The 24049-nt window shown below is 63.0% G+C and overlaps 1 protein-coding gene across 10 annotated transcripts in view; it reads right to left on the bottom strand.

Annotated features, from left to right (window-relative positions):
* Positions 1 to 760: 760 nt before the first annotated feature.
* Positions 761 to 24049, bottom strand: part of PLEC (plectin) — a 55099-nt gene continuing 31810 nt past the window's right edge. For all 10 annotated transcript variants that reach the window (XM_053946391.1, XM_053946399.1, XM_053946433.1 and 7 more), the window contains 18 exons: positions 23810 to 23887; positions 23245 to 23406; positions 21235 to 21339; positions 20325 to 20420; positions 20118 to 20243; positions 19386 to 19538; positions 18532 to 18686; positions 18327 to 18453; positions 18060 to 18243; positions 16834 to 16991; positions 16245 to 16423; positions 15054 to 15192; positions 14606 to 14962; positions 13346 to 13429; positions 13119 to 13223; positions 12828 to 12926; positions 7790 to 11170; positions 761 to 7258 (listed from right to left, as the gene is read on the bottom strand). In XM_053946391.1, coding sequence (XP_053802366.1) covers positions 929 to 7258; positions 7790 to 11170; positions 12828 to 12926; positions 13119 to 13223; positions 13346 to 13429; positions 14606 to 14962; positions 15054 to 15192; positions 16245 to 16423; positions 16834 to 16991; positions 18060 to 18243; positions 18327 to 18453; positions 18532 to 18686; positions 19386 to 19538; positions 20118 to 20243; positions 20325 to 20420; positions 21235 to 21339; positions 23245 to 23406; positions 23810 to 23887 — 12018 coding nt within the window. In that variant the 3' untranslated portion in view covers positions 761 to 928. The remainder of the gene's footprint in view (positions 7259 to 7789; positions 11171 to 12827; positions 12927 to 13118; positions 13224 to 13345; positions 13430 to 14605; positions 14963 to 15053; positions 15193 to 16244; positions 16424 to 16833; positions 16992 to 18059; positions 18244 to 18326; positions 18454 to 18531; positions 18687 to 19385; positions 19539 to 20117; positions 20244 to 20324; positions 20421 to 21234; positions 21340 to 23244; positions 23407 to 23809; positions 23888 to 24049) is intronic.

The raw sequence follows: 24049 nt of genomic DNA, 5'->3' as shown, positions 1-24049 counted from the left end.
GAGCTGCGCAGACCCAGGCTGGGGCGCGGGCTCTGGCAGACACCTGCCGACGGGTCATGGGAGCCACATGAGTGTGAGGAAATCAACCTCGAGCAGAAGCACTTCCCAGATACACGGAGAGACTGACAGACAGACCGGCCGACCGCGGCGGGCGCGTCCCGGAGGACGGGTGAGCGGGTGGGCTGGCGGAGGCAGGCACGCAGTGAAGCCCCTCGGCGGGCGAAGTGGCGAGCGGAGGCAGGTCCCCCCGCACGGCGCGGAAGCACCGGGCAGCGCCAGCGCGGCACTTACGGTCAGGGCACCGGCTCTGCGGCGTGGTGGTGGGGACGTGCCAGGAGGCCAAGGCAGGGAGATGGGGCAGCTCGGGGGGGCTGGGGTGCACAGCCCCCTCCCCGCTGCACTGAGGGCGCGTGGAAGGGGTCCAGGCAGCAGCTTCAGGGCTGGTGTGGTGTGTCCAGTGCCGAGGAGCCGGTGATGTCCTCCTCCGGCACATTGGTTGCAGTGGGGTGCACCACAGGGCCAAGGCAGTCTCCTCCTCTGGGGTGCAGGGTCTGAAGCCGGCAGGTTAATTACAAAAGAGTGCTAAGTGGTTAGATCCAAACGGGGAACTGTTTTCTTGGTGTCCGGCTCGGCCGCGCCGTGTGCGAGCAGCGGCGGGATTGGCGCGGCCAGGAGCAGGAATGGTGTCCGGCTCCTGGGGCACAGGGTGGGGAGGGTAGTGTGTATTCTCTCTTGTCTCTTAATATACAAACACTGTCAGCACATTCGCATATATTAATTTATTAGTCTTGTCTTTTTGGTTAAACTCGAGGCACTGCTTTGGGAGAAGAGTGGAGGTTCAAAATTTAAAAAAAAAATACTAGTGATTAGCCAGCAGCGTTGCCACATGCGGAGCGGGTGAGGCGGCGCCTCGGGGGGCTGGCAGGTCTCAGGCCACGTGGAGCAGGGGCCCAGACACCCCGGGGCACTCCCTGCTCGCCTCCCACCCGCAGCTTCTGGATGTGGCCGGGGCGAGGGCAAGGGCAGCCTCCTCCATGGTGCCCTGGGTACCCCCTGTGTATCTGCGCCCGAAACTCGAGGAGGAGTAGGAGGAGGAAGAGAAGGTCATGGAGAAGCCGGAGCCAGTGGCGTCGAAACTGCCACGCCGGGACCCTGAGCGGGAGCCGGTGCGAGAGCCCGAGCGCGATCCGGAGGTGGAGCCGGCGCTGCTGATGTTGTAGGGACTGTAGTAGCCCTTGCTGGACTGGGAGGAGGCCTCCAGCAGCCGCAGGCCGGTCCCATCCTCGATCATGCTCCGGTCCATGGCGTCCTTGTAGGAGATCTTGAGCTTGGTCTTGGGGCAGGTGAGGTACTTGGAATAGGTGTTGACATCCCGCAGCTTCTGGGCAGTCCGCGCGTCGATGGTGCCCTTCTGCAGCGCCTCATCCAGGGAGACGCGGCCCGGGGCATCGGGCTCGATCAGGCCCCCTGTCAAGTACTGCACCTCCAGGAACCGCTGCCCGGCCTCGTAGTACAGCCAGCCCTTCTTCAGGGCCTGCGCCGCCGACATCTTCGTCTTGGTCCGCGGGTCCTCAAAGCCGTAGAAGGCCTTCTGCGCCAGGTTGATGCGGTCCACCATGATCTTGTCAACCAGGCCCTTGGTGACCGCATCAGCAACGGTGCATTTGTCACCGGTGTTGGGGTCGATGATGCCCCCGGTGCAGGCCTGGGCTTCCAGCAGCCGCTGCCCTGTGATGTTGTCCACCAGGTTGCGGCGCATCGCCTCCGTGATGGACACCTTCTCCAGAGTGTCCGTGTCCAGGATGCCCGCCACTGGCCCAGTCTCTTCGGTTGGGTCAGTCCACATGGAGATCTGGGTCCGTGACAGGGCTGGGCTGACAGTGTAGGAGGAGGAGGATCCAACTGAGGACGACCGCGACCGGAAGCCGCCCATGTTGCCGGAGAGCATGTCAGCAAACTCGGTGATGGAGAGGGTGCCCGAGCGGTACTGGTCCAGGGCTGACTGGTCGATCAGACCCTTGCCAATGGCATCATCGATGTCATACTGGCGCCCCGAGCGCCTGTCGATGATCATGGACTTCACCACGCCGTCGGAGGAGGAGGTGGTGATCTCCTCCCACTCGCACTCCTGCTCTGACAGCTCCAGGTAAGTCTGGTGGTCAATGAGGCCCTTGCGATAGGCTTCGTACACGGACATCTCCTTGCCTGTCTCTGGGTCAACGATCACCACCCGGCGCTTGCGGACGGAGGACTTGGAGGAGGTCTTCCTCTCCCGCTTTTTCTCCTTCAGAGGCAGGAGGCAGAGGCCGGTCTCTGGGTCCGTGATGCACCGCTCCATGAGCTGCAGGTAGGTGAGGTTCTCCTCCGTGTTGGGGTCGAAGAAGCCCTTGGTGTCGTCACTAGGGTCCAGCAGGATCTCGTTCATCTCCTCGTCAAAGAGGCCCCTCTTGTAGGCCACCTCCACAGGCAGCCGGTGGCTCTCCTCAGGGTCAATGATGCCTCCCGTGGCGATCTGTGCCTCCAGCAAGCGGATCCCGTGGTCCTTCAGGATCAGACCCTTCTTCATGGCCTGGAAGAGGGAGATGAGCTTTCCGGTGTAGGGGTCGCGGTAGCCGGTGACGGCCCTCTCGGCAGAGAGCAGCTTGTCCTTGAACTCGGGGCCCACAATGCCCATGCGCACAGCTTCCTCCACTGTCAGCTTGAGGCCCTTGATGGGGTCAATCACGTAGCCCGTGGCCGCCTGCGCCTCCAGGAGCTCGAAGGCAGTGCCAGGCCGGATGATCCCCTTCTTCATGGCCTGGTAGATGGACAGACGCTCCTTTGTGGAGTCCACAAAGACGCCAGCGATGCAGCTGGTGCCCTCCAGGAACTTCTTCAGGTTCTTAGAGACCTCCTCGATAGAGGTGAGACCCTCCTGGAGGCGCTGGGCTGTGGCTTCGTCCATCACCTGCGAAAGGACCAGCTCCTCCACGGTGATCTGCTTCCGCAGCCCCCGGAAGGTGAGCTTCCGTGTGTCGCAGAGCGGGAGCAGGAGGAGCCTGGAGCTCTCGTCCTTCCGGCACCGCTTCAGCAGCTGCGTGTAGCTGAGCTTCTCATCTGTGGAGGGGTCCACGTAGCTGCGCACCTCGCTGGGCTCCGACAGCATGTCATACGTCTCCTTGTTGATGAAGCCCCGCTGGAGGGCCACCTCCAGGGGCAGGTGGAAGCCCAAGTGCGGGTCAACTATGCCACCGGTGGCGATCTGGGCGTCTAGGAGCTTGAGGGCCTCTTCGCTGGGAATGAGATCCTTCTTCATGGCCTGGAAGAGGGAAATCTTCTGTTCACTGTACGGGTCTCTGTAGCCGGTCACAGCCCTCTCCGCGGACAGGAGCCGGTCGTGGATCTCTGGCCCCACCACGCCTTTCCTGACTGCCTCATCAACAGTCAGCATTTCATTCTTCGTGGGGTCGATCATGAAGCCGGTGGCTGCCTGGGCCTCCAGGAGGGAGCGGGCCACTTCGGAATTGATCAGCCCCTTCTTCAGCGCCTGGTAGACACTGAGTGTCTGCTTGGAGGAGGGGATGTAGATGCCAGCCACGCAGCCCGACCCGTAAAGGTACTTCCAGACAGTCTCCACGTCCAGGAGCTCCCGGAAGGTTTTGGAGCCCTGTTTCAGCAGGTTGTAGATGTCCTGTGAGATAATCCTGGCCTCATAGAGGTCCTCGGCTGTGATGCGGCGCCGGACGTAGTCATAAGATGTGAGATTCTGCTGCCGGATGATCTCAGTCTTCTCAATGATCTCGATGATAATGATGATCATGCGCTCCTTGGACACGCGGCCCGACTGGAACTCCTCCATGAGATGCTTACGCTGCTCCTCGGGCAGCAGGTCCGAGTGCATGATGTCCCACAGTGACATGGAGGAGCCTGCCCGGCTGCCCACAGGGATGTCCACCTGTGTCTCCTCAAACACCTTCCGTGTCTCTGCTTCTGTGTACATTTGAGTGGTTTCCACCACTTTTGGCTTCTCAGGCTCCCGCAGAGGCAGCAGGTATAGGCCCGTCTCGGGATCCTCGATGCACCTCTCCTTCAGCTGCACATAGGTGAGGTTCTCCTGCGTGTTGGGGTCGAAGAAGCCCTTGGTGTCATCACTGGGGTCGGAGAGGGTCCGGTTCATCTCTTCGTCGAAGTAGCCACGCTTGTAGGCCACCTCCACGGGCAGGCGGTGGCTGTGCACGGGGTCGATGATGCCGCCGGTGGCGATCTGGGCCTCGAGCAGGCGGATGCCGTGCTCCTTGACAATAAGCCCCTTCTTCATGGCCTGGAAGAGGGAGATGGTATCGCCCGAGTAGGGATCCTTGTACCCCGTGACAGCCTTCTCAGCCGACAGCAGCTTCTCGTGCAGCTCAGGCCCCACAATGCCAGCCTTCACCGCCTCGTTGACGTACAGCTTACGGTTCTTCACAGGGTCGATCAAGAACCCCGTGGCCGCCTGGGCCTCCAGGAGGACCACGGCAGTGCTGGGTCTCAGCAGGTTCCTCCTCATGGCCTCATAGATGTTCAGCTTCTCCTTGGTGGCCTCCACATAGACACCGGCGATGCAGTCACTGCCATGCAGGAATCTCCTCACCGCATCTGTCTCCAAGAGGTCCTTCACTGATTTCTTGCCTTCCTTCAGCTGCTCGTACTGGGTTTTGCTGATGATGCAGGACTCCAGCAGCTCGCTGGCTGGCACCGGGGCACGCAGACCGCTGAATGTCAGTTTCTCCTGCTTTTTGGTCTCTGCCTCCTCGATGATGGTGATCACAATCTTGATGATCTTCTCGATTGTCACTTTGCCGGTCTTGTACTGCCGGAGCAGCTCCCGCCTGTGCTCCTCTGTGAAGTATTCGGAGTGGATCAGTTCCCAGATGGTCATTGTCTGGCCCTTCATGCTGCCCACCGGGACCTCTATGGTTGCTTTGTCGAAGCACTCCTTGGCCTGGCTGTCGGTGTAGACCTCCTCCTGCTGTGACTGGATTGCCTTGTCGGACAGGGGCAGCAGGCACAGGCCAGTCTGCTTGTCGCGGTGGCAACTCTTCTGCAGCTGGGCATAGGTGAGGTGTTCCTGGGTGTTGGGACAGTAGAAAGCCCTGGCATCGTCTTGGAACTCAGTCAGAGCCTTGTTTATCTCTGGGTCGAAGTAGCCGCGCTTGTAGGCGACCTCAAGCGGGAGCCGGTGGCTGTTGACGGGGTCGATGATGCCACCAGTGGCAAGCTGGACGTCCAGCAGCCGGAGCCCAGTGTCGCTGGGGATGAGGCCCTTCTGGAGTGCTTGGTAGAGGGAAACCGTCTGGCCTGTGTAGGGATCCTTGTAGCCAGTCACCGCCTTCTCTGCCGACAGCAGCTTCTCGTGGAACTCTGGCCCCACCACCTCGGCCTTCACTGCCTCATCCACGGAGAAGAGCTTGTTGCCCACAGGGTCAATGATGTAGCCGGTGGCAGCTTGTGCCTCCAGCAGGGGCAGGGCAACCTCTGGCTTCAGCAGGTTTCTCTTCAGGGCCTCGTAGAAGGTGAGCTTCTGGCCTGTAGACTCCACCAGGACACCAGCGATGGCATCCGTGCCCTTCAGGTACTGCCGTACGGACTCCATCTCTGCCACGTCCTTTACGGACTTCTTGCCCTGGTGCAGCTGGTTGTAGAGGTCCTTGTTGATGATCTTGCTCTCCAGCAGCTCGGCAGCGGGCACGGGGCCCCGCAGGCCCTCAAAGCACATCTGGCTCTTTTTCTCACTTTCCTCCACAACCGTGATGACGATCTTGATGATCTTCTCCACTGTGATCTTGCCAGTCCTGTACTGCTGGATCAGGTCCCGCCTTTGGTCCTCAGTGAAGTATTCAGAGTTGATGAGCTCCCAGATGGTCATCGTCTTCCCTTGGAACTTGCCAAACGGTGCTGTCACCGTGGCCTTCTTGAAGACGTCCTTGGCTTCCTTGTCGGTGTAGACCAGCTCTCTAGCTTTGGCTGCTTGGTCAGTGAGTGGCAGGAGGCACAGCCCTGTGTCCGGGTCAGTCACGCACCGCTCCATGAGCTGCAGGTAGGTGAGGTTCTCCTGAGTGTTGGGATCGAAGAAGCCCTTGGTGTCATCAGTGGGGTCAGACAGGACCTGATTCATCTCCTCATCGAAGTAGCCACGCTTGTAGGCGGCTTCCACGGGCAGGCGGTGGCTGTTGACAGGATCGATGATGCCGCCGGTGGCGATCTGGGCCTCGAGCAGGCGGATGCCGTGGTCCCTGACGATGAGATCCTTCTGCATGGCCTGGAACAGGGAGATCTTGTCACCTGTGTACGGATCCTTGTAGCCGGTGACAGCCCGCTCGGCCGACAGCATCTTGTTGTGCAGCTCTGGCCCGATCACTCCCTCTCGCACCGCCTCGTTCACCGAGAGCCTTGCATTCCGCACAGGGTCAATGATGAAGCCAGAAGCAGCCTGTGCCTCCAGGAGCACCAGCGCTGTGCCTGGGCTGAGCAGCTTCTTCTTCATGGCTTCGTAGATGCTCATCTTCTGGTTGGAGGGTTTGATCAGCAAACCGGCAATGCTGCTCTTGCCCTGCAGGTACTTCTTGACATCCTCCCTCTGAGAGAGCTCGCCCACACTCACAACACCCTTTGCCAACTTGTCTAAGCTCTCCCTGCTCAGAATGCCGGCATCAGCCAGCTTCTCTGCTGACACCTTCTGCCGGATGCCGTCAAAGGCGAACTCCGGCTCCCCATTCTGGGCTAAGCCATCCATTGCATCCCGGCCGTTGGGCACGGCCTTGATGTCCAGCAGCTGCGTTGTCGTAACCGCCTCCCCGGGCAGGTCATCTGTCTGGATCATGATCTCCCGTCTCTGGGCCAGGGCAGCCTTGTACTCCTCCTGCATCTGCTCGAGCCTCTCCCTCAGCTTCTTGTTCTCTTCTTCCAGAAGTTTCTCCTGCTGCTGTCGCTGTCTCTCCAGCTCCTGTAGCTCTTCCTGCTTGTGCCGGACGTTTTCCTCCGCTTCCTTCTGATGCTTCTTGGCTTCCTCTAACATAGCTTTCAACTGCTGCTTCTCCTGCTCCATCTCCTGCTGCTGCCGCTCCTGCTCTGCCTTCAGGTTCTGGGCTTTGTTCACCTCATCCTTAAAGAGCTTCTCCAGCTTCGATTTCTCCTCCTCAATGAACTTCTCCTTCTGCAGCAGGGCATCTTTCTCCGTCAGGAAGCTCTGCTGCAGGAGCTGCGTCTCCTGACGGAGCTGAGCCTGCTGGGCCACCTGCATCTGGGGTGGGAGAGAGAACAGTGCGGTCAGACACCCAGGAGGGCAGTGGGGGACTGAGGGTGGGCTGAGGCAGGGGGACAGGCAGCAGGGGTGGCACGGAGGCACAGAGTCACCCACACACTCCCTACATCAGGTAAGAGTTAAGGAGCAGAGCCGGGGTTAGGGAGCCACACACAACACGGGGCAGGATGAGCAGGGGAAGGACACAAGGGAACCCCCAGCACTAAGGCTGGGAGCTGGGCACAGAGAGGAACACGGCAGGACGTGCCAATGGGGTGGAAGAGCCAGCCCAGGCGGTGGGGATCCCACCTCCATGGCTCCAGGGGTTCTGGGTCCTGCTCCGACGCTGCCTGAGGGGTTTGCTCCACCGCCTCCAACTTTACGCATATCCCTGACCTGCACAGGGGGTCCAGCCCCACCATCCCCAGTGGTGGTCCTTGGGGACCGGCCCAGGGATGGTGTGGGCTGGCTGGGAAGAGGGACAGCCTCCCTGTGTACCACCACCACTAAGGGGGACCCACAGCCCAGTACCTCCTCTGCCTTTTGCTGCAGCAGCGCTGCCTCCTGCTTCAGCTTCTCCTTCTCCTTCTCCAGGTCAGCGATGGCCTTCCGCAGCTTTTCCGCATCCTCATCGCTCTGGTGCCGCTGGATCTCCAGGGTGTGCACCATCGTCATCTTCTCCTGTGTGGCCAGCTCAGTCTCATGCAGCCTCTCACTGATCTCCTCCGCCTGCTTCTTGAACCGCTTGGCTTCCTCCTCAGCCTTGGCCTGGGCCATGCTCATCTCCGCCACTTGCAGCTTGAGGCGCTCGGCCTCAGCCGTGATGTCCAGCTGCCGCCGGCGCTCAGCCTCCAGCGTCTTCTGGAAGCCCTCGGTCTCCTCAGCCAGGCGCTGCTGCATCTGCTCCTTGTCCTCCTGCAGCTTCTTGGCATGTTCCTGCGCCAGATCCTTCTGCTTCTGCAGCATTTCAGCCTCGGCCCGCAGCCGCGTGGCCTCCTGCACCGCCTGCATCTTCTCCTTCAGCATCTTCTCTGCCAGCGCCCGCTGCTGCGCCAGGTCGTCCTCAGCCAGCTGCCGCATGCGGGCGGCCTCCTGCGCCTCCACGCTCAGCCGGGCCACCTCCTCTGCCACCTGCTTCATCTTCTCTGCCTCCTCCGCCAGGAACTTCTGCGTGTTGTCCTTGTCCTTGAGGATCAGCGCCTTGTTCTCCTCCTCGATGCGGCTCTTCAGCTTGGCCAGCTCCTCCATCTGCACCCGGACCTTGAAGAGTTCCTCCTCCACTTGGGCCTTCTGGCGGACGGCGTCTGTCACCTCCTCCTTCAGCCGCTGCAGCTCCTCATCCAGGATGCCCTTCTGGTGGTCTGTCTCATCCAGCTGCAACTTCACCTTGGTCAGCTCCTGCTCCACCTGCGCCTTCTGCCGCAGCGTCTGCTCGGCAAACTTCTTGTGCTTCTCCATCTCGGCATCGGCCAGCTGCTTCTGCCGCAGGGCCGCCTGCTCCGCCTGCGCCCGTTTTGCTGCCTCCAGCTCGGCCTCCTTCCGCAGTTTCTCTGCGTCCGCCTGTGCCTGTGCCTTGGCCTGCGCCTCCTCCTCTGCCCGCTGCTTCAGCCGCTCAGCCTCCTCCACGCGCTGCCGGGACAAGCTGGCGTCCTGCTCGGCCTTGCCACGGGCAAACTCGGCCTCCTCAGCCGCCCGCCGGGCCCGCTCAGCCTCCTCGCGCAGCCGGTCCAGGAGGCTCTGCTCCTGCTGGCGTGTCTGCAGCAGCTCCTGCTCCTTCTGCTGCACGGCAGCCAGGTGCGCCTTCTCCTCCGCTGCAATCCGCTTCTGCGCCGCCTCCCGTGCCAGCTGGATCTGCCGCTCTGACTCCTTCTCCGCCAGTTCCTTCTGCCGCCGCGCCTCCTCCACCATGGCCCGCAGCCGCTCCACCTCCTCCAGGGCCAGCCGCCGCTGCCGCCCGGCCTCCTCCTCGGCCGCCAGGATGGCCTGCACCTTCTCTTCGGCCTCGCGCCGGCGGCCCTCCTCCTCCAGCGCCAGCGCCCGCTGCCGCTCAGCCTCCCGCTCCGCCTGCTCCCGGCTGCGCTGCACCTCCTCTGCCTCCCCACGGATGCGGTTCAGCTCCCGCTCCAGCTCGCTCTTGCCAGCTGAGGCCCTCTCGAAGCTGGCCTTGAGGGCGCGGATCTCCTCCTCCACCTGTCGCCGCTGCCGCAGCGTATCCTCCACAAGCCCCTTCTGCCTCTCCAGCTCGCTCTCTGAGGAGCGCTTGAGCAGGGCAATCTTCTCCTCAATGTCCTGCTTGTGTTGGGCCGCCTGCTCCTCCAGCAGCTTGCGCTGGTAGGCCTCGTCCTCCGCCAGCCGCCGCAGCCGTTCGTTCTCCGCCTCCTTCTCCTTCAGCGCGATCTCCGCCTCCGCCTTCAGCCGCGAGGCCTCGTTGATGGCCGCCAGCTTCTCCTTCAGGATGCGCTCGGCCTCGGCTCGTTGCCGGCTGGCCTCCTCCTCTGCCAGCTGCCGCTGCCGCTTGGCCTCCTCGGAGAGGGCGCGCAGGCGGGCGGCCTCCTCGGCCAGCTCCCGCAGCTTGTTGGCCTCCGCCTCCAGCCGCTGCTTGGACTTCTCGCTGCTGGAGCGCGACTCCTCCTCTGTCTTGGCCTTGCTCTCCAGCAGGACCTCCATCTCTGCCCGCAGCTTGGCCAGCTCCTCCTCCAGCTCTTTCCTCCTCTGGATGGCCTCGTTTACCTCGCCCTTCAACCGCGAGAGCTCTTCCTCCAGGAGCAGGCGCTGCTGCTCCCCATTCTCCATCTCCGCCTTCAGCCGGATCAGCTCCTGCTCCGCCGCCAGCTTCTGCTGGGCTGTGCCCTCTGCCAGCTCCCGCTGCTTTTCCAGCTCTTCCTCCGCCAGCTCCTTCTGCCGCACGGCCACCTCCTCTGCCTTGGCGCGCTTGCGGGCCTCGCGCTCTGCATCCTCCTTCTGCTTCTCGGCCTCCTCCTGTGCCAGTGACTTCTTGTGGGCCACCTCTTCGGCCTGCAACCGCAGGCGCAGCGCCTCGTTGGCCTTCTGCCGCCAGCGCTCCAGCTCCTTCTCGGCCTCCTCCCGCGAGCGCTCGGCCTCCAGCTGCTGCCTCTTCAGCCGCTCAGCCTCCTCCTGCAGCTGGGCCACCACATCGTGCTCCTGCTGCAGGGACAGCTCCAGCTGCGCCGTCTTCTCGGCGAAAGAGAGCCGCTTGCTCTGCAGCTCGGCCTCAGCGCTGCGCTGGGCCACCTCCTGGGCCACCTGGATCTGCCGGTCCTTCTCAGCCTCTGCCTGCCGCATGCGTCGCTCAGCCTCCTCCGCCTGCAGCCGCAGCTGCTCCAGGTCTGCCACCGCCTTCTGCTTCTCCCGTGCCGCTTCGCGCTCAGCCTGCACCTTGCGCTTCAGCTCCTCCTCCGCCTCCCGCTTCTTCTGGCTCTCCTCCTTCACCTGCCGGCGCAGGCGCTCGGCCTCCTCCTGTGCCTGCCGCTTCTGCCGCTCAGCATCTTCAGCACGTGCCCGCAGCTCCTGCAGCTCCGTCTCTGCGCTCTCCCGCTGCTTCTCGGTGCTCTCCAGCTGCAGGCGGATGAGGCGAATCTCCTCCTCCACTTTCTTGCGGTTGTATTCAGCCTCCTCGATCAGCTTCACCTTGGACTTGATCTGGTGGTCCGAGTTCTGCCGCAGCTGCATCAGCTCCTGCTGGATGTTCTGCTTCTGCTGCTCGGCATCCACGGCCACCACCTCCCGCCTGGTGACCTCCTCCTGCATGCGGAGCTGCAGCTCCCGCGCCTCCGCCTCCGCCTGTGCCTTGGCTTTGGCGTGGGCCTCGGCCAGCTGCCGCTGCTTCTCCAGCTGCGCCTCCACCTCCGCCAGCCGCTTCCTCTCCTCCTCTTTCAGCTTCTCGGCGGCTTTCTGGAGGGGAAAGAGGGTGCAGGGGACAGAGAGGGGAGAGAGAGACAAATCACAAGGGATGCGATCGCGCCGTGGAATCGATGCTGGCCCAGCCGCACACTGCCGAGACAGCCGAGGGGTGGCAGATGCGCGTGGAATGGCTTCGGCCCCTGGGCCACCGCACGAGCCGGTGACGCCAGCTTCCAGAAGATGTGTGGCACGACAGGGGACACACGACAGCACAGGCAGACAGGCAACGGGAGCCAGACAGCAGCGCAGGAAGCCACGTTCCAGAGAGAAGGGACAGAGAGCGAGCGGAGCCCAAGCGATGAAGACGATGCGAGCAGCGTGCACATCACCACCCTGGCTCCCCCTGCGAGGGGCCTGGCACAGACAGCGCTGCCGTGGGGAAAGGAGAGAGACGGCCGGAGCACTGGGAGCAGAAGAGAGGGGAGCGGTGCGAGGGCGGTGCCAGCAGAGCCTTCCCTGCCGGGAAAGCCTCAACAGGAGAGAGCAGTTCAGCTGGTTCAAACCCCTCCCAGCCCTCTCCAGGCAACCGGGAGCAGGGTCTGCCAAAGGGCCAACGCAGCTGGCGCCCGGCTTGGGGCCGTGCCGCAGCACGTGCACCACATGCACTACGAGCGAGGCAGCCGCACGCTCCACAGGGCCCGGGCAGCGCATGCAGGGGAGCCAGACCCCACAGCGGACCCCTGGTCCCGGAGCAGCACAGATGTAGAGGAGGGCGAGGAAGAGAGGGTGAGCCGTGGGGGAGGCGGAGGGTGCCGCGGGGAGAAGGCATGCGCAGAGTGAGTACCTGGTGCACGGCTGCCAGAGTCATCCTGGTTTTTTACCCTCCATTAGATCCCCACCAACACAAATATTCCCCAAGAAAAAGCGCTGGCAAAGCGGCTCCAAGGGCAGAAACCAAGAGTTAGAGAGGTTACCCCGCGCCAGACCCCGCGGGCCAGCGCCCAGCACAGCAGCATGCGCAGGCAGGTGCTGACTGCACCACGTGTATCTGGGAAGTGCCTCCTACCACCAGTCACACCAGAGCCCCCGGTGCCCAGAGCCAGCTTGGCTCAGAGACCCGCTGTACACAGAGCCAGCAGCCTTGCTCCCAGGAGCCCAGCAGGGAGCAGGAGCTAGAGGCCGTGGGCCAGTGTTAGTGATAGGGCTGGAGTCATGGCCATGGGCCAGAATTAGTCACGGGTCTGGACCCACAGCCATGGGCCACTGTTAGTGATGGGACCGGGTCTGGAGCCACAGCCATGGGCCAGGGTTAGTGATGGGGCCGGGTCTGGAGTCACGGCCATGGGCCAGGGTTAGTGATGGGGCCGGGGCTGGAGTCACAGCCATGGGCCACTGTTAGTGATGGGGCCGGGTCTGGAGCCACAGCCATGGGCCAGGGTTAGTGATGGGGCCGGGTCTGGAGTCACGGCCATGGGCCAGGGTTAGTGATGGGGCCGGGGCTGGAGTCACAGCCATGGGCCAGGGTTAGTGATGGGGCTGGAGTCACGGCCATGGGCTGGCGTTAGTGGTGGGGCCAGAGTCATGGACGTGAGTTACCGTCAGTGGTAGGGCTGGAGTCATGGCCGTGGGCTGGTGTTAGCGATGGGGCCAGAGGCCCCGTGAACTTTTGGTTATACAGCTGGCCATGCCGCCCTGCACCGCTCCCTACCTCCTCGTCCTCCAGCCGCCGCAGTGTCTCGGTGATGAACTTGATGTACTGGGTGGTGAGCGTGGTCAGCTCGCTGTACTGCGTCCGCAGGTCCACGTACTGTGGGGACAGTGGGTCAGCACGAGAGAGGGGGGCTTGCCCCGTGGCCCACCGGGTACCCCAGCAATCGCGGGGCTGCACGGAGGCACGGCCACGCGCCACACCCCCAAATCCACCCCTTCAGTGAGCAGCCACGCCCCGGGAGCTGCTGCAGGACGTCCCAGGGCAGTGGCAGTGAGACGCCTCCCTCACCTCCTGGATGATGCTGTCAGATGCCGACTGCACCTTGGGCTTCTTGGCCGGCGACGCCACCGGCTCCACCTGCGCCTTGAAGCTCACCAGCTGCAGCTCGTAGTCCTGATGAGGAGAGGGTGATCAAAGCTCTGCTACGTGGGACGAGCCCCCTGGCCACGGTGCTGCGAGCCCACCCCCTGCAGGACACTGTGCTGCCTCCCCAGCTCCCCAGGCAGTGGGCTCACCTTGATGGCATCGATGTACTGCTTGGCATAGCGCTGGCACTCCTCCACCTTCTCCTTGTGCTGCTCACACTCCTCCAGCAGTTTCTGGGGAGACATGTGGGGGTGAGCCCGGGCACCCCAGGGCCACCCTGGAGCACACCTCACCCCACCTTGGCCAGAGATGGCCAAGAGCACCCCTTGCCCTGCCATGGCTGGGAATGGCCGGGAGCACCCTTCACCCTGATGTAGCCAAAAATTGCCGGAGTCTCCCCCAGATTGGGGTGACTCCGGGTGGTGGTAAAGTCTCTCCTCCAAGCTGTGCCTTCAAAGAAAGACTCAGTAGTCTTCAGTCGTCTGGTCTCAAGGCAGTTTATTGCATGTTATCTCAAGGCACACAGACTCCCTGACATTCTCCCTGGCTCCTTCTCCCTCTGCATCTCTCTCCGTCTCCCTCCGTCTTCGTCTCCCCCGCCCAAGGGGCTGGTGCCATCTTTTATATCACACATTATGTATTAAATGTTTATAGTTTTCCCCAATGCCTATCACCTATATTGAACAGTGGCTTTCCACTCTAAACCAATCTGGGAGTGCCAACATCACCAAGAACATGGGGAATAGGAAGGAGAAAGAAGGAGGACAGGGCACGCCCAAATCCCTCCATCTTAGAACCTCTGACCCCCATGTACAAAACTCAGACCCCTCTGTACAAGGCCTAAAACCCCCCTGTACAGCACTCAAAAATCCTTCCTTTTACTTTGTGACTACTTCTATTATAATATCTAAACTTCTGTGATTTCTTGTTCTTCCTGCAAAGTTGGTAAATTGTTCCATGGGTCAAACTCAAAACCACAGGGGTTTCCGGCTGCCTGCCAGGGTCTCAGAGGCTTCTGCCCTGGACCCGGAACATCCGAGAGTGTCTGAGGGACACCTTGGGTTCCGACAAAAAATGGTCAGGCAGGAGCACCCCCCATCCCACTGGGGATAGCTGAGAGCACCCACTACATGCCATGGCCAGGGATGGTCCCCCTCCTGCTGCAGCCACCCGAGAGCAACACTCAACGTGCCATGGCTGGAGACAGCTGGGCACTCCCCTCACTCTGCCACAGAGAGAGATGGGCAGATCTGCACTCTGCTGGGGATGGCCAGGTGAACCCCTTGCCACGCCACGGCCAGGGATAGCTGAGAGTACGCCTCGTCCTGCTGGGGAGCGCCCAGGAGCACCCCTCGCCCCACTGGGGATGGCCGGGAGCGCCCCTCGCCCCACGGCCAGCCCAGCCCTACCTTCTCCTGCAGCAGCTGCTCGCGCACGGCCTGGCTGTCGGTGATGGGCACGGCCTGGATGGCCTCCTGGCGCTGCCGGGCGTCGCGGATCCACTGGCGCAGCGCGTCGCAGCTCTGCCGGTAGTAGCCCAGCTGGCGGCCCAGCTGGTCCAGCTCGCGCTGGCGCAGGTCAGCCTGGCTCAGCACGGCCTGCCAGCGCTCCAGCAGCTGCTGCACGCGCTCCCGGTACCGCTCCAGGTCCACGTCCCGCTCGCTGTGGCCGCGGACCATCCGCTCGTTGACGTCCTTGGCCTTGCCGAGGTCGGTCTCCAGCGTGCTGAAGAAGGGCTGGTGCCCCTCGGCCTGCGCCCGCAGCCGCTGTGGCAGATGGGCACTGGTCAGGGCCAGCCACGGTGTCCCCAGCCACCCTCTGGGGCTCCCCTTGGCACCCCCCCAGAGCCCCTGGTACCTTTAGCTCAGCCTTGCTGGCCTCCAGCTCAGCCAGGTCAGCCGGCACCGCCTGCACGTCCTTCAGCTGCTCCTCGTACTTGCGGAGCAGCTCCTCAGCCCCCTGCGTGCTCCGGATCACCAGCCCGATGGTCTTCAGCCTGCGGCACGGGGACGGGATCAGCCGGGAGCAGGAGCGGGGTGGGAGCGGGATGGATTAGCCGGGATCGGGGTGGGAGCGGGCAGCTGAGCAAGGGCAGCACTGCAGACCCAGGAGGGAAGGAAAAGGGGAAAAGGGAAGAAAGGGGAAAAGGGAAGAAAGGGGAAAAGGGAAACAAAAGGGGGAAAAGGAAAAAAAAAGGAAAAAAGGAAAAAAAAAAAAAAGGGGGAAGGGAAAAAAGGGGGAAAGGAAAAAAAGGAGGAAAGGAAAAAACGGGGGAAAGGAAAAAAAGGGAACAAGGAAAAAAAAGGGGGAAAGGAGAAAAAGGGGAAAAAGGAAAAAAAAATGGAGAAAGGGAAAAAAGGGGGAAAGGGAAAAAAGTGGAAAAGAAAAAAGGGGAAAAGAAAAAAAGGGGAAATAAGAAAAGGGGGAAAGAAAAAAAAAGGGAGAAAGGAAAAAAAAGGGGAAAGGAAAAAAATGGGAAAAGAAAAAAAGGGAAAAGGAAAAAAAGGGGAAAAGGAAAAAAAGGGAGAAAGGAAAAAAATGGGAAAAGAAAAAAAGGGAAAAAAGGGAAAAGAAAAAAAGGGGAAAAAGAAAAAAGGGAAAAAGAAAGAATGGGAAAGAAAAAAAGGGGAAAAAGAAAAAAAGAAAAAAGGAAAAAAAAAGGGAAAAGAAAAAAAAAGGGAAAAGAAAAAAAAGGGAAAAGAAAAAAGGGAAAAGAAAAAAAGGGAAAAAGAAAAAAGGGGAAAGAAAAAAGGGAAAAATGAAAAAAGGGGAAAAAAAAGGGAAAAGAAAAAAAAAGGGAAAAGAAAAAAAGGGGGAAAAGGAAAAAAGGGAGAAAGGAAAAAAAAGGGAAAGGAAAAAAAATGGGAAAAGGAAAAAAAGGGGGAAAGGAAAAAAAAAAAAGGAAAAGGAAAAAAGGGAAAAAGAGAAGAGGGAAGGAAAAAAAGGGAAAGGCATGCTGGCTCTCCCCAGGCTCCCCATGGCCTCCCAGCTGCCCAGGCTCGTTGGCAGCCCCGGAGCCGCTGAGTGCCGCTGCCAGGGCTCACTCACTTCTCCAGGTAGATGCTGGACAGGCTGTACACCTGCTCCATCTTCCGCAGGGTGACCTCCAGCTCGGAGCGCAGGACAGGGGCTGAGCCCGCCTGCTCCGGCTGCGCCAGCACCTGCTCCGTCTTCTCGCTGACTTTGGCCAGGTTCTTCTGGATGCCCTCCAGCTCCAGGTGTGTTTGCTGCAGGGGAAGGAGTCCCTCAGTCCTTGCTGGCTGCAGGACAGGGCCGACCCCCGACCAAATGCTCGTGGACCCCAGGAGGGGAGGAGCAGGGGAAGGCTCTGCAGCCCATCGGTGCAGGTGGACAGGGGAGGTTTAGGATATTGGGAGAACTCCTCCTGGAAAGGGCTGTCCAGCCCTGGCACCGCTGGCCAGGGCAGGGCTGGAGCGCCAGCCCTGGGGAGGTTTTACAGCCCTGTGCTTCACCTGGGGACGTGTCAGGGGTGCAGTGCCGGGGGACCGGGTGGACTCGGTGGGCTCTGAGGGCTTTTGCGACCCAAACCATTCCCCCGGGCCCATCCTGGCACCGAGGTTCCCCCCATCTGTGCGCGCCACACGCGTCACAGGCGTGTCGCGGGCGTGTCACACACCTGCTGCTCAGCCTGGCGCTGGGCGCACTCGCGCAGGGGGTCGGCCTTGAGGGGCAGGCGCAGGCGGTGCACGGTGCGGCTCTCGCAGCTCTCCAGCTGCAGACGGATGTCCTTCAGCTGCGAGATGTAGCTCCTGCACAGAGACTCGTCCTGCTCTCCTGCGGGGACACGGGGGGCGGCTCAGTGCCCGGGGACACCGCGGGGACACCGCGGGGACACCGCGGGGACACCAGGATGGCTCAGCAACGTGGGGACACCCTGGGGACCCAGAGGAGGGAGAGGGGAGATGGGGATGTCCCGGGGACACCCTGGGGACACAGGGATGTCCCGGGGACACCCTGGGGACCCACAGCAGGGAGAGGGGACACAGGGATGTCCTGGGGACCCACAGCAGGGAGAGGGGAGATGGGGATGTCCTGGGGACACCCTGGGGACCCACAGCAGGGAGAGGAGAGATGGGGATGGCTCAGAACCATGGGGACACCCTGGGGACACAGGGATGTCCCGGGGACACCCTGGAGACCCAGAGGAGGGAGAGGGGACACAGGGATGGCTCAGCACCATGTGGACACCCTGGGGACCCACAGAAAGGAGAGGGGACAGGGAGATGTCCTGGGGACACCCTGGGGACCCACAGCAGGGAGAGGGGACACAGGGATGTCCTGGGGACCCACAGCAGAGAGAGGGGACACAGGGATGGCTCAGCACCATGGGGACACCCTGGGGATCCACAGCAAGGAGAGGGGACACAGGGATGTCCTGGGGACACCCTGGGGACCCACAGCAAGGAGAGGGGTCACAGGGAGATGTCTTGGGGACACCCCGAGGACCCACAGTAGGGAGAGGGGACACAGGGATGGCTCAGCATCATGGGGACACCCTAGGGACACAGGGATGTCCCGGGGACACCCTGGGGACCCACAGCAGGGAGAAGGGACAGAGGGATGTCCTGGGGACACCCTGGAGACCCAGAGGAGGGAGAGGGGACACGGGGATGGCTCAGACTGCGGGGACAACACGGGGACCCGTGTCGGGAAGGGGAGGATGCAGGGATGGCTCAGCACCCTGGGGACACCCCGAGAGCCAGTGTGAGGAGTGGGGAGGCTGGGACAGCTCAGCACCATGGCAATACCCCAGGGACACCGCGGGGACCTGGGGATGCTCAGCACCCGGGGAAACCCTGGGGAACCCCCACCCTTCAGAGGAGGCAGGGAGGGCACAGCCACCTTTCTCCTGGCTACGCAGCAGCAGCTCGTATTTGTGAGTGCAGGCGTTGTAGTCGCGCTCCACCTGCAGCCGGTCGTCGGGCTGGAAGCTCTGGGAGTCCTGGCTGTCCCGCAGGAACTCCTGGTAGTGGCTCTCCAGGCTGGACAGGACCTGGCGCACCTCCTCGGCCGGCAGCGTGCGGAACTGGGGGCGGGGGGCACGGCCGTGTCAGCCCCCGCCGGGACCCCCGGGACCCCCGTGGCGCTGTGGGACCCCCAGGAACTCACCGTGACGTGCGTCCAGGACTGGATCTGCTGGATGTGCCGGGTCAGGTACTGCCAGGCGCGGAGGCTGCGCAGGTCCTGGTGCAGCTGCTGCCACAGCCCCAGCAGCTGCTGGTGGGTGGTCTCCAGCCTGTGGGGACCTGGAGTTAGAGGAAGGGGCGGGGGGACACAGGGGAGCCCGTGTGGGGTGCAGGGTCACCGTCCCCACCTGTGCACGGCGTCCAGAGCCTCCTTGTTGGGGGGCGGCAGGAGGAAGCAGACCGAGGGGACGACGGCCTCGCTGCCACCGGCGCTCAGCACCCGCCACTGCTGCGGCTGCGCGTGGTTCACCAGGGCGCAGGTGTCGTTCTTGTGCACCGTCACCTGCGGGGCAGGGGGTCAGGGTGGGGGTGCGGGCCCTTGCGCCCACCTGTGCCTCTACCACATTCCCCAGTGTCCCCCCATATTCCCCTGTGGGACTGGTGTGGTCTCAGTCTGGGTGGGGGACGCCTTGTGTCCCCCCATGGGGCTGGGGCAGCGTGAGGGAAGGGTGGGAGGTCCCCCATTGTGTCCCCTTGTCCCCCAGGGTGGTGTCAGACCAGAGGGGGGTTCCTCATGTGTCCCCTTGTCCCCCAGGGTGGTGTCTGACGAGAGGGGGGTTCCTCCTGTGTCCCCCCATGGGGCTGGGGCAGCGTGAGGGAAGGGTGGGAGGTCCCCCCATGTGTCCCCTTGTCCCCCAGGGTGGTGTCTGACGAGAGGGGGGTTCCTCCTGTGTCCCCCCATGGGGCTGGGGCAGCGTGAGGGAAGGGTGGGAGGTCCCCCCATGTGTCCCCTTGTCCCCCAGGGTAGTGTCTGATGAGAGGGGGGTTCCTCCTGTGTCCCCCCATGGGGCTGGGGCAGCGTGAGAGAAGGGTGGGAGGTCCCCCCATGTGTCCCCTTGTCCCCCAGGGTGGTGTCTGACGAGAGGGGGGTTCCTCCTGTGTCCCCCCACGGGGCTGGGTCAGCATCAGAGTGGGGTGCTGGACCCCCCCCACGGCCTCCCCAGGGGAACCAACCCTAATCCAACCCTCGTGCCCCCCACACCTCCATTTGCTTGTAGTCGCAGACGGCCTGGATGGGGGGCCGGCCCTGCAGGGGGGTCGAGGGGCTGCGCGGCTTCAGCTGCACGATGGTCCTGGCGCGGCGGGAGAGACCCCCCAGCTGCGCCCCCAACTCCGCCAGCTGCTCCTTCTGCTCCTGTGGGGGGGCAGATTTGGGACCCCTCAGGATTTGGGGTGTCCCATCGCGTTGAGGGGCATCAGAATTTTAGGGAGATACCAGGTTTTTTTTTTGAGAGAGAGCTCAGTATCAGGAGGTCCCAAAGGTTTTGGGAGCCCTTGGGATATTGCGGGGGGGATCCTGGGAGTTTAGGGAGGGGTCAGGAATATGAGGCAGGGGGGTCACCCCGGTCTGTTGCAGCAATGGACGTGTTGGGGTCACCCCAGGGGCTGCAGTGGGGGTGGCACCCCAGCACTCTGCAGCTGGACACCCAAGGGGCAGCTGTGGGACTCTGATTTTGGGGGTCACCCTGGGGGCTGCAGGGGGTCTGTCACCTCAGAGTCGCAGGGGGCCAGGGTCAGCCTGGGGTTGCCATGGGGCTGGGGATGCCCTGAGGATCTTGGGGGGGGTCCCCTTGGGCTGTCCCCCCCGGGCTCCCACTTGCCCTCGCTCCAAGGTCACGCAGCAGGGTCACCCTGCAGATCTGGGCAGGGTTACCCTGGGGGTCCCCCGGGACATGGGGTGGGGTCTCCCTGGGGGTCTCGGGGGCGCCCTCACCGCGAGGTCCTGCAGCAGGTCCTCAAGGCGTGTGGCCGTGGTGCCGCGGTCGCAGCTGAACTTGCGCCGCATCGCCTCCTCCGTCTTTCGCAGCAGCTCCTCGGCCTCCCGCACCTCGGCGAAGAACTGGGGGGGCCGGGGGTCAGCACTGGGGTCCCGCCCGCCCTTCCCACTCCCAGCCCCTCCCCGGCAGCCCGCCCCCAGTACCTGGAAGTAGTTGGTGTTCTCCTTCAGGTGGGTCTCGATGCAGCAGCAGAGCTGGAGCATCCAGCTCCACTGGGTCTGCAGCGCTGCCAGGAACGCCTGCGGGTGGCGGGGGGGGGACACCGGGGCTGGCACCGAGGGCACCGGTGCCCACACCCACGCCTGGCCTGCACCCACACCTGCACCCGCACCGCTACAGGCTGCCACACCGGGGACCCCGGTGCCTGCTGCACCCCAGTGAGCCCCAGTGCCTGCTGCACCCCACACCAGTGACCCCCTGCTCACTGCACCCCACACCAGTGACCCCCAGTGCCCACTGCACCCCACACCAGTAACCCCCAGTGCTCACTGCACCCATCACCAGTGACCCCCAGTGCCTGCTGCACCCCACACCAGTGACCCCCTGCTCACTGCACCCCACACCAGTGACCCCCAGTGCCCACTGCACCCATTACCAGTGACCCTAGTGCCTGCTGCACCCCACACCAGTAATGCCCAGTGCTCACTACACCCCTCACCAGTGACCACTGCACCCCACACCAGTGACCCCAGTGCCTGCTGCACCCCACACCAGTAACGCCCAGTGCTCACTACACCCCACACCAGTGACCCCAGTGCCTGCTGCACCCCACACCAGTGACCTCCGGTGCCTGCTGCACCCCACACCAGTAATGCCCAGTGCCCACTGCACCCCACACCAGTGACCCCCAGTGCCCAGACCCTCCTGAACCCCCTCCCCAACCCACCAAGGCCCCAAGGTGCCCCTCAGGTTCTCCCAGCCCCTTCAAGTCCCCCAAGATCACTGAGACCCCGAGGCCCCCTCCAGACTCCCCACACGCCCCAGCACAGCCCGTCCCTGCAGCCCCCCAGCCCTCCCTCATGCCCCACCATTTGCCCCCAGCCCCACGCCCACCTCCAGTGTCTGCGCCCCGGGGTGCTCCTCGCGCAGCAGCCGCTCCCCCGAGCTCCGCAGCTCCTGGATCCGCCGCTCCCGCAGCTCCAGCTCCCGCATCAGCGCCTGGGCCGGGGGCAGAGCTCACACACGTGTGCAGGGCCAGGGTGGGGGGGGGCCAGGGCTCACACACGTGTGCCCAGCTCTGTGTGTGTATGGTTACACCTGGGGCTGCGTGTGCAAGGGGGGCTCTGGGGGTGCTCAGAGGGTTAGGGGGGTTCTGGGTGTGGGGGGGCACACGGGGGCTCAGCGCTGCAGAGCGGGGAGGGGACCACGTGACGCAGCCACGTCCGTGTGCGGGGATGGCACGTGTGTGTGTGTGTCCATGGGTGTGTCCACGTGGAGCAGCTGTGTCCTCCATGTGTGTCTGCCCACATGCATGTCCATGTCATGGCCATGCCTATCCCTGTGCCCGTGTCCATGCCCATCCCCACGTCCATGCCTGTGTCCGTGCCCATCCCCATGTCCATGCTCATCCCCGTGTCTGTCCCTGTGTCCATGCCCATCCCCGTGTCCGTATCCATGCCCATCCCTGGGTCCATGTCCATGTCTGTGTCCATGCCCATCCCTGTGCCCATGTTATGTCCATGCCCATCCCTGGGTCCATGTCCTGTCCATCCCTGTGTCCATGTCCGTGTCCATGACCATCCCTGTGTCTGTGCCCGTGTCCATGCTCATTCCTGTGCCCATGTTATGTCCATGCCCATCCCCATGTCCACGTCCGTGTCCATCCCTGTGCCCATGTCGTGTCCATGCCCATCCCCATGCCCATCCCCGTGTCTGTCCCTGTCCTTGTCTGTGTCCGTGCCCACCCTATGTCCATCCCTGTGCCCATGTCGTGTCCATGCCCATCCCCGTGTCTGTCCCTGTCCTTGTCTGTGTCCGTGCCCATCCCTATGTCCATCCCTGTGTCCATGCCCATCCCTGTGTCTGTCCCTGTGTCCATGCCCACGTTATGTCCATGCCCATGTCTGTATCCATATCATGTCCATGCCCATCCTCGTGTCTGTCCTTGTGTCCATGTCCGTGCCCATCCCCGTATCCATGCCTGTGTCCGTGTCCATACCCATCCCTGTGTCCATAACGTGTCCGTGCCTGCTCCCGTGTCTGTGCTCGTGCCCGTGCCCATTCCCTGTGTGCCTGTCCCTGTGTCCATGCCCATCCCTCTGTCCATGCCCATGTCCATGCCCATCCCTGTGTCCATATCGTGTCCGTGCCCACTCCCATGTCTGTGCTCATGCCCGTGCCCATCCCTGTGCCTGTCCCTGTGTCCATGCCATGTCCATGTCCATCCCTGTGTCCATGCCCATCCCTGTGTCCATGCCCATGTCCATGCCCATCCCTGTGTCCATAACGTGTCCGTGCCCACTCCCATGTCTGTGCTCATGCCCGTGCCCATCCCTGTGTCCATGCCCATCCCTGTGTCCATGCCATGTCCATGCCCATCCCTGTGTCCATGCCCATCCCTGTGCCTGTCCCTGTGTCCATGCCCATCCCTGTGTCCATATCATGTCCGTGCCCATCCCCATGTCCATCCCTGTGTCCATGCCCATCCCTGTGTCCATGCCATGTCCATGCCCATCCCTGTGTCCATATTGTGTCCGTGCCCACCCCCGTGTCTGTGCTCATGCCCGTGCCCATCCCTGTGTCCATCCCTGTGTCCATGCCCATCCCTGTGCCTGTCCCTGTGTCCATGCCATGTCCATGCCCATCCCTGTGTCCATGCCATGTCCATGCCCATCCCTGTGTCCATATTGTGTCCGTGCCCACCCCCGTGTCTGTGCTCATGCCCGTGCCCATCCCTGTGCCTGTCCCTGTGTCCATGCCATGTCCATGCCCATCCCTGTGTCCATGCCCATGTCCATGCCCGTCCCTGTGTCCATATCGTGTCCGTGCCCATTCCTATGTCTGTCACTGTGCCCATGTCCCTGCCCATTCCCATGTCTGTGCTCGTGCCCGCCGTGCCCGTACCGAGTAACTCTCCTTCTTGGCAGCCATGGCGGGGTTGTTGTGGCTCCAGTCGAAGGCCACCTCCTCCTCCTCGCGCTCGCTCAGCCACAGCAGCTCCTTGGTGGCGGCACTGACGAAGCCATGGAGACTCTCCAGGTGCCGCAGCCGCGACTTGGAGGAGTTCTGGGGAGGCACACGGGGGTGCTTTGCAGCTCCGCCCTCGCCCTGCGCGGCCTCATCCCCACACGGCTGCCCCCTGCACACCCTCTGCCCCCCCCCTTAACCTCCTCCCCACTTGCCCCCACAAGTCCTGCATCCTCCTGCCCCACATCCCCCTCCCCGCACTCACCCCCAGCACAACCCCCCAACCAAATTGTCCCCCCTCCTGTCACACCCTCCTCCAGCAGCTCTCTCCCATGTCACCCACCCCGCCAGGTCCCCCCCCCATCTCACACCCCACCAGCAGGGCCCCCTCCCCAGCAGGTCCCCTCACGTCTACCACCCCCCATGACCCCCCCCAGGCCACACGTCCCCAGCAGGTCCCACCACGTCTGCCCCCCATTCCCGCCCACCCCTCCGGCCTCACCAGCAGCTTGGCGTACTGCAGCTCCAGCTTGCCCAGGCACTCCCGGTACGCGCCGCTGGGGCCGGGGGACAGCTGGGTCTGCGGGAGACGCCGTCAGCCCCGGGACCCCCACCCCAGCTGCCCCCCTGCGCCCCGCAAGGGGAGCGACAGCGGGGACTCCTGGGGAGGGCAGCGGAGGGGCCACACCAGGGGTAGAGGGGCTGCGGGGTGGTGCCCTCGGGGCACGGTGCCTCCCCACCC

This window comes from Vidua chalybeata, chromosome 1 (genome assembly GCF_026979565.1).
Source record: "Vidua chalybeata isolate OUT-0048 chromosome 1, bVidCha1 merged haplotype, whole genome shotgun sequence".
NCBI classification, from domain to species: Eukaryota; Metazoa; Chordata; class Aves; order Passeriformes; family Viduidae; genus Vidua; species Vidua chalybeata.
This window is presented reverse-complemented; position numbering and strand designations above follow the sequence as displayed.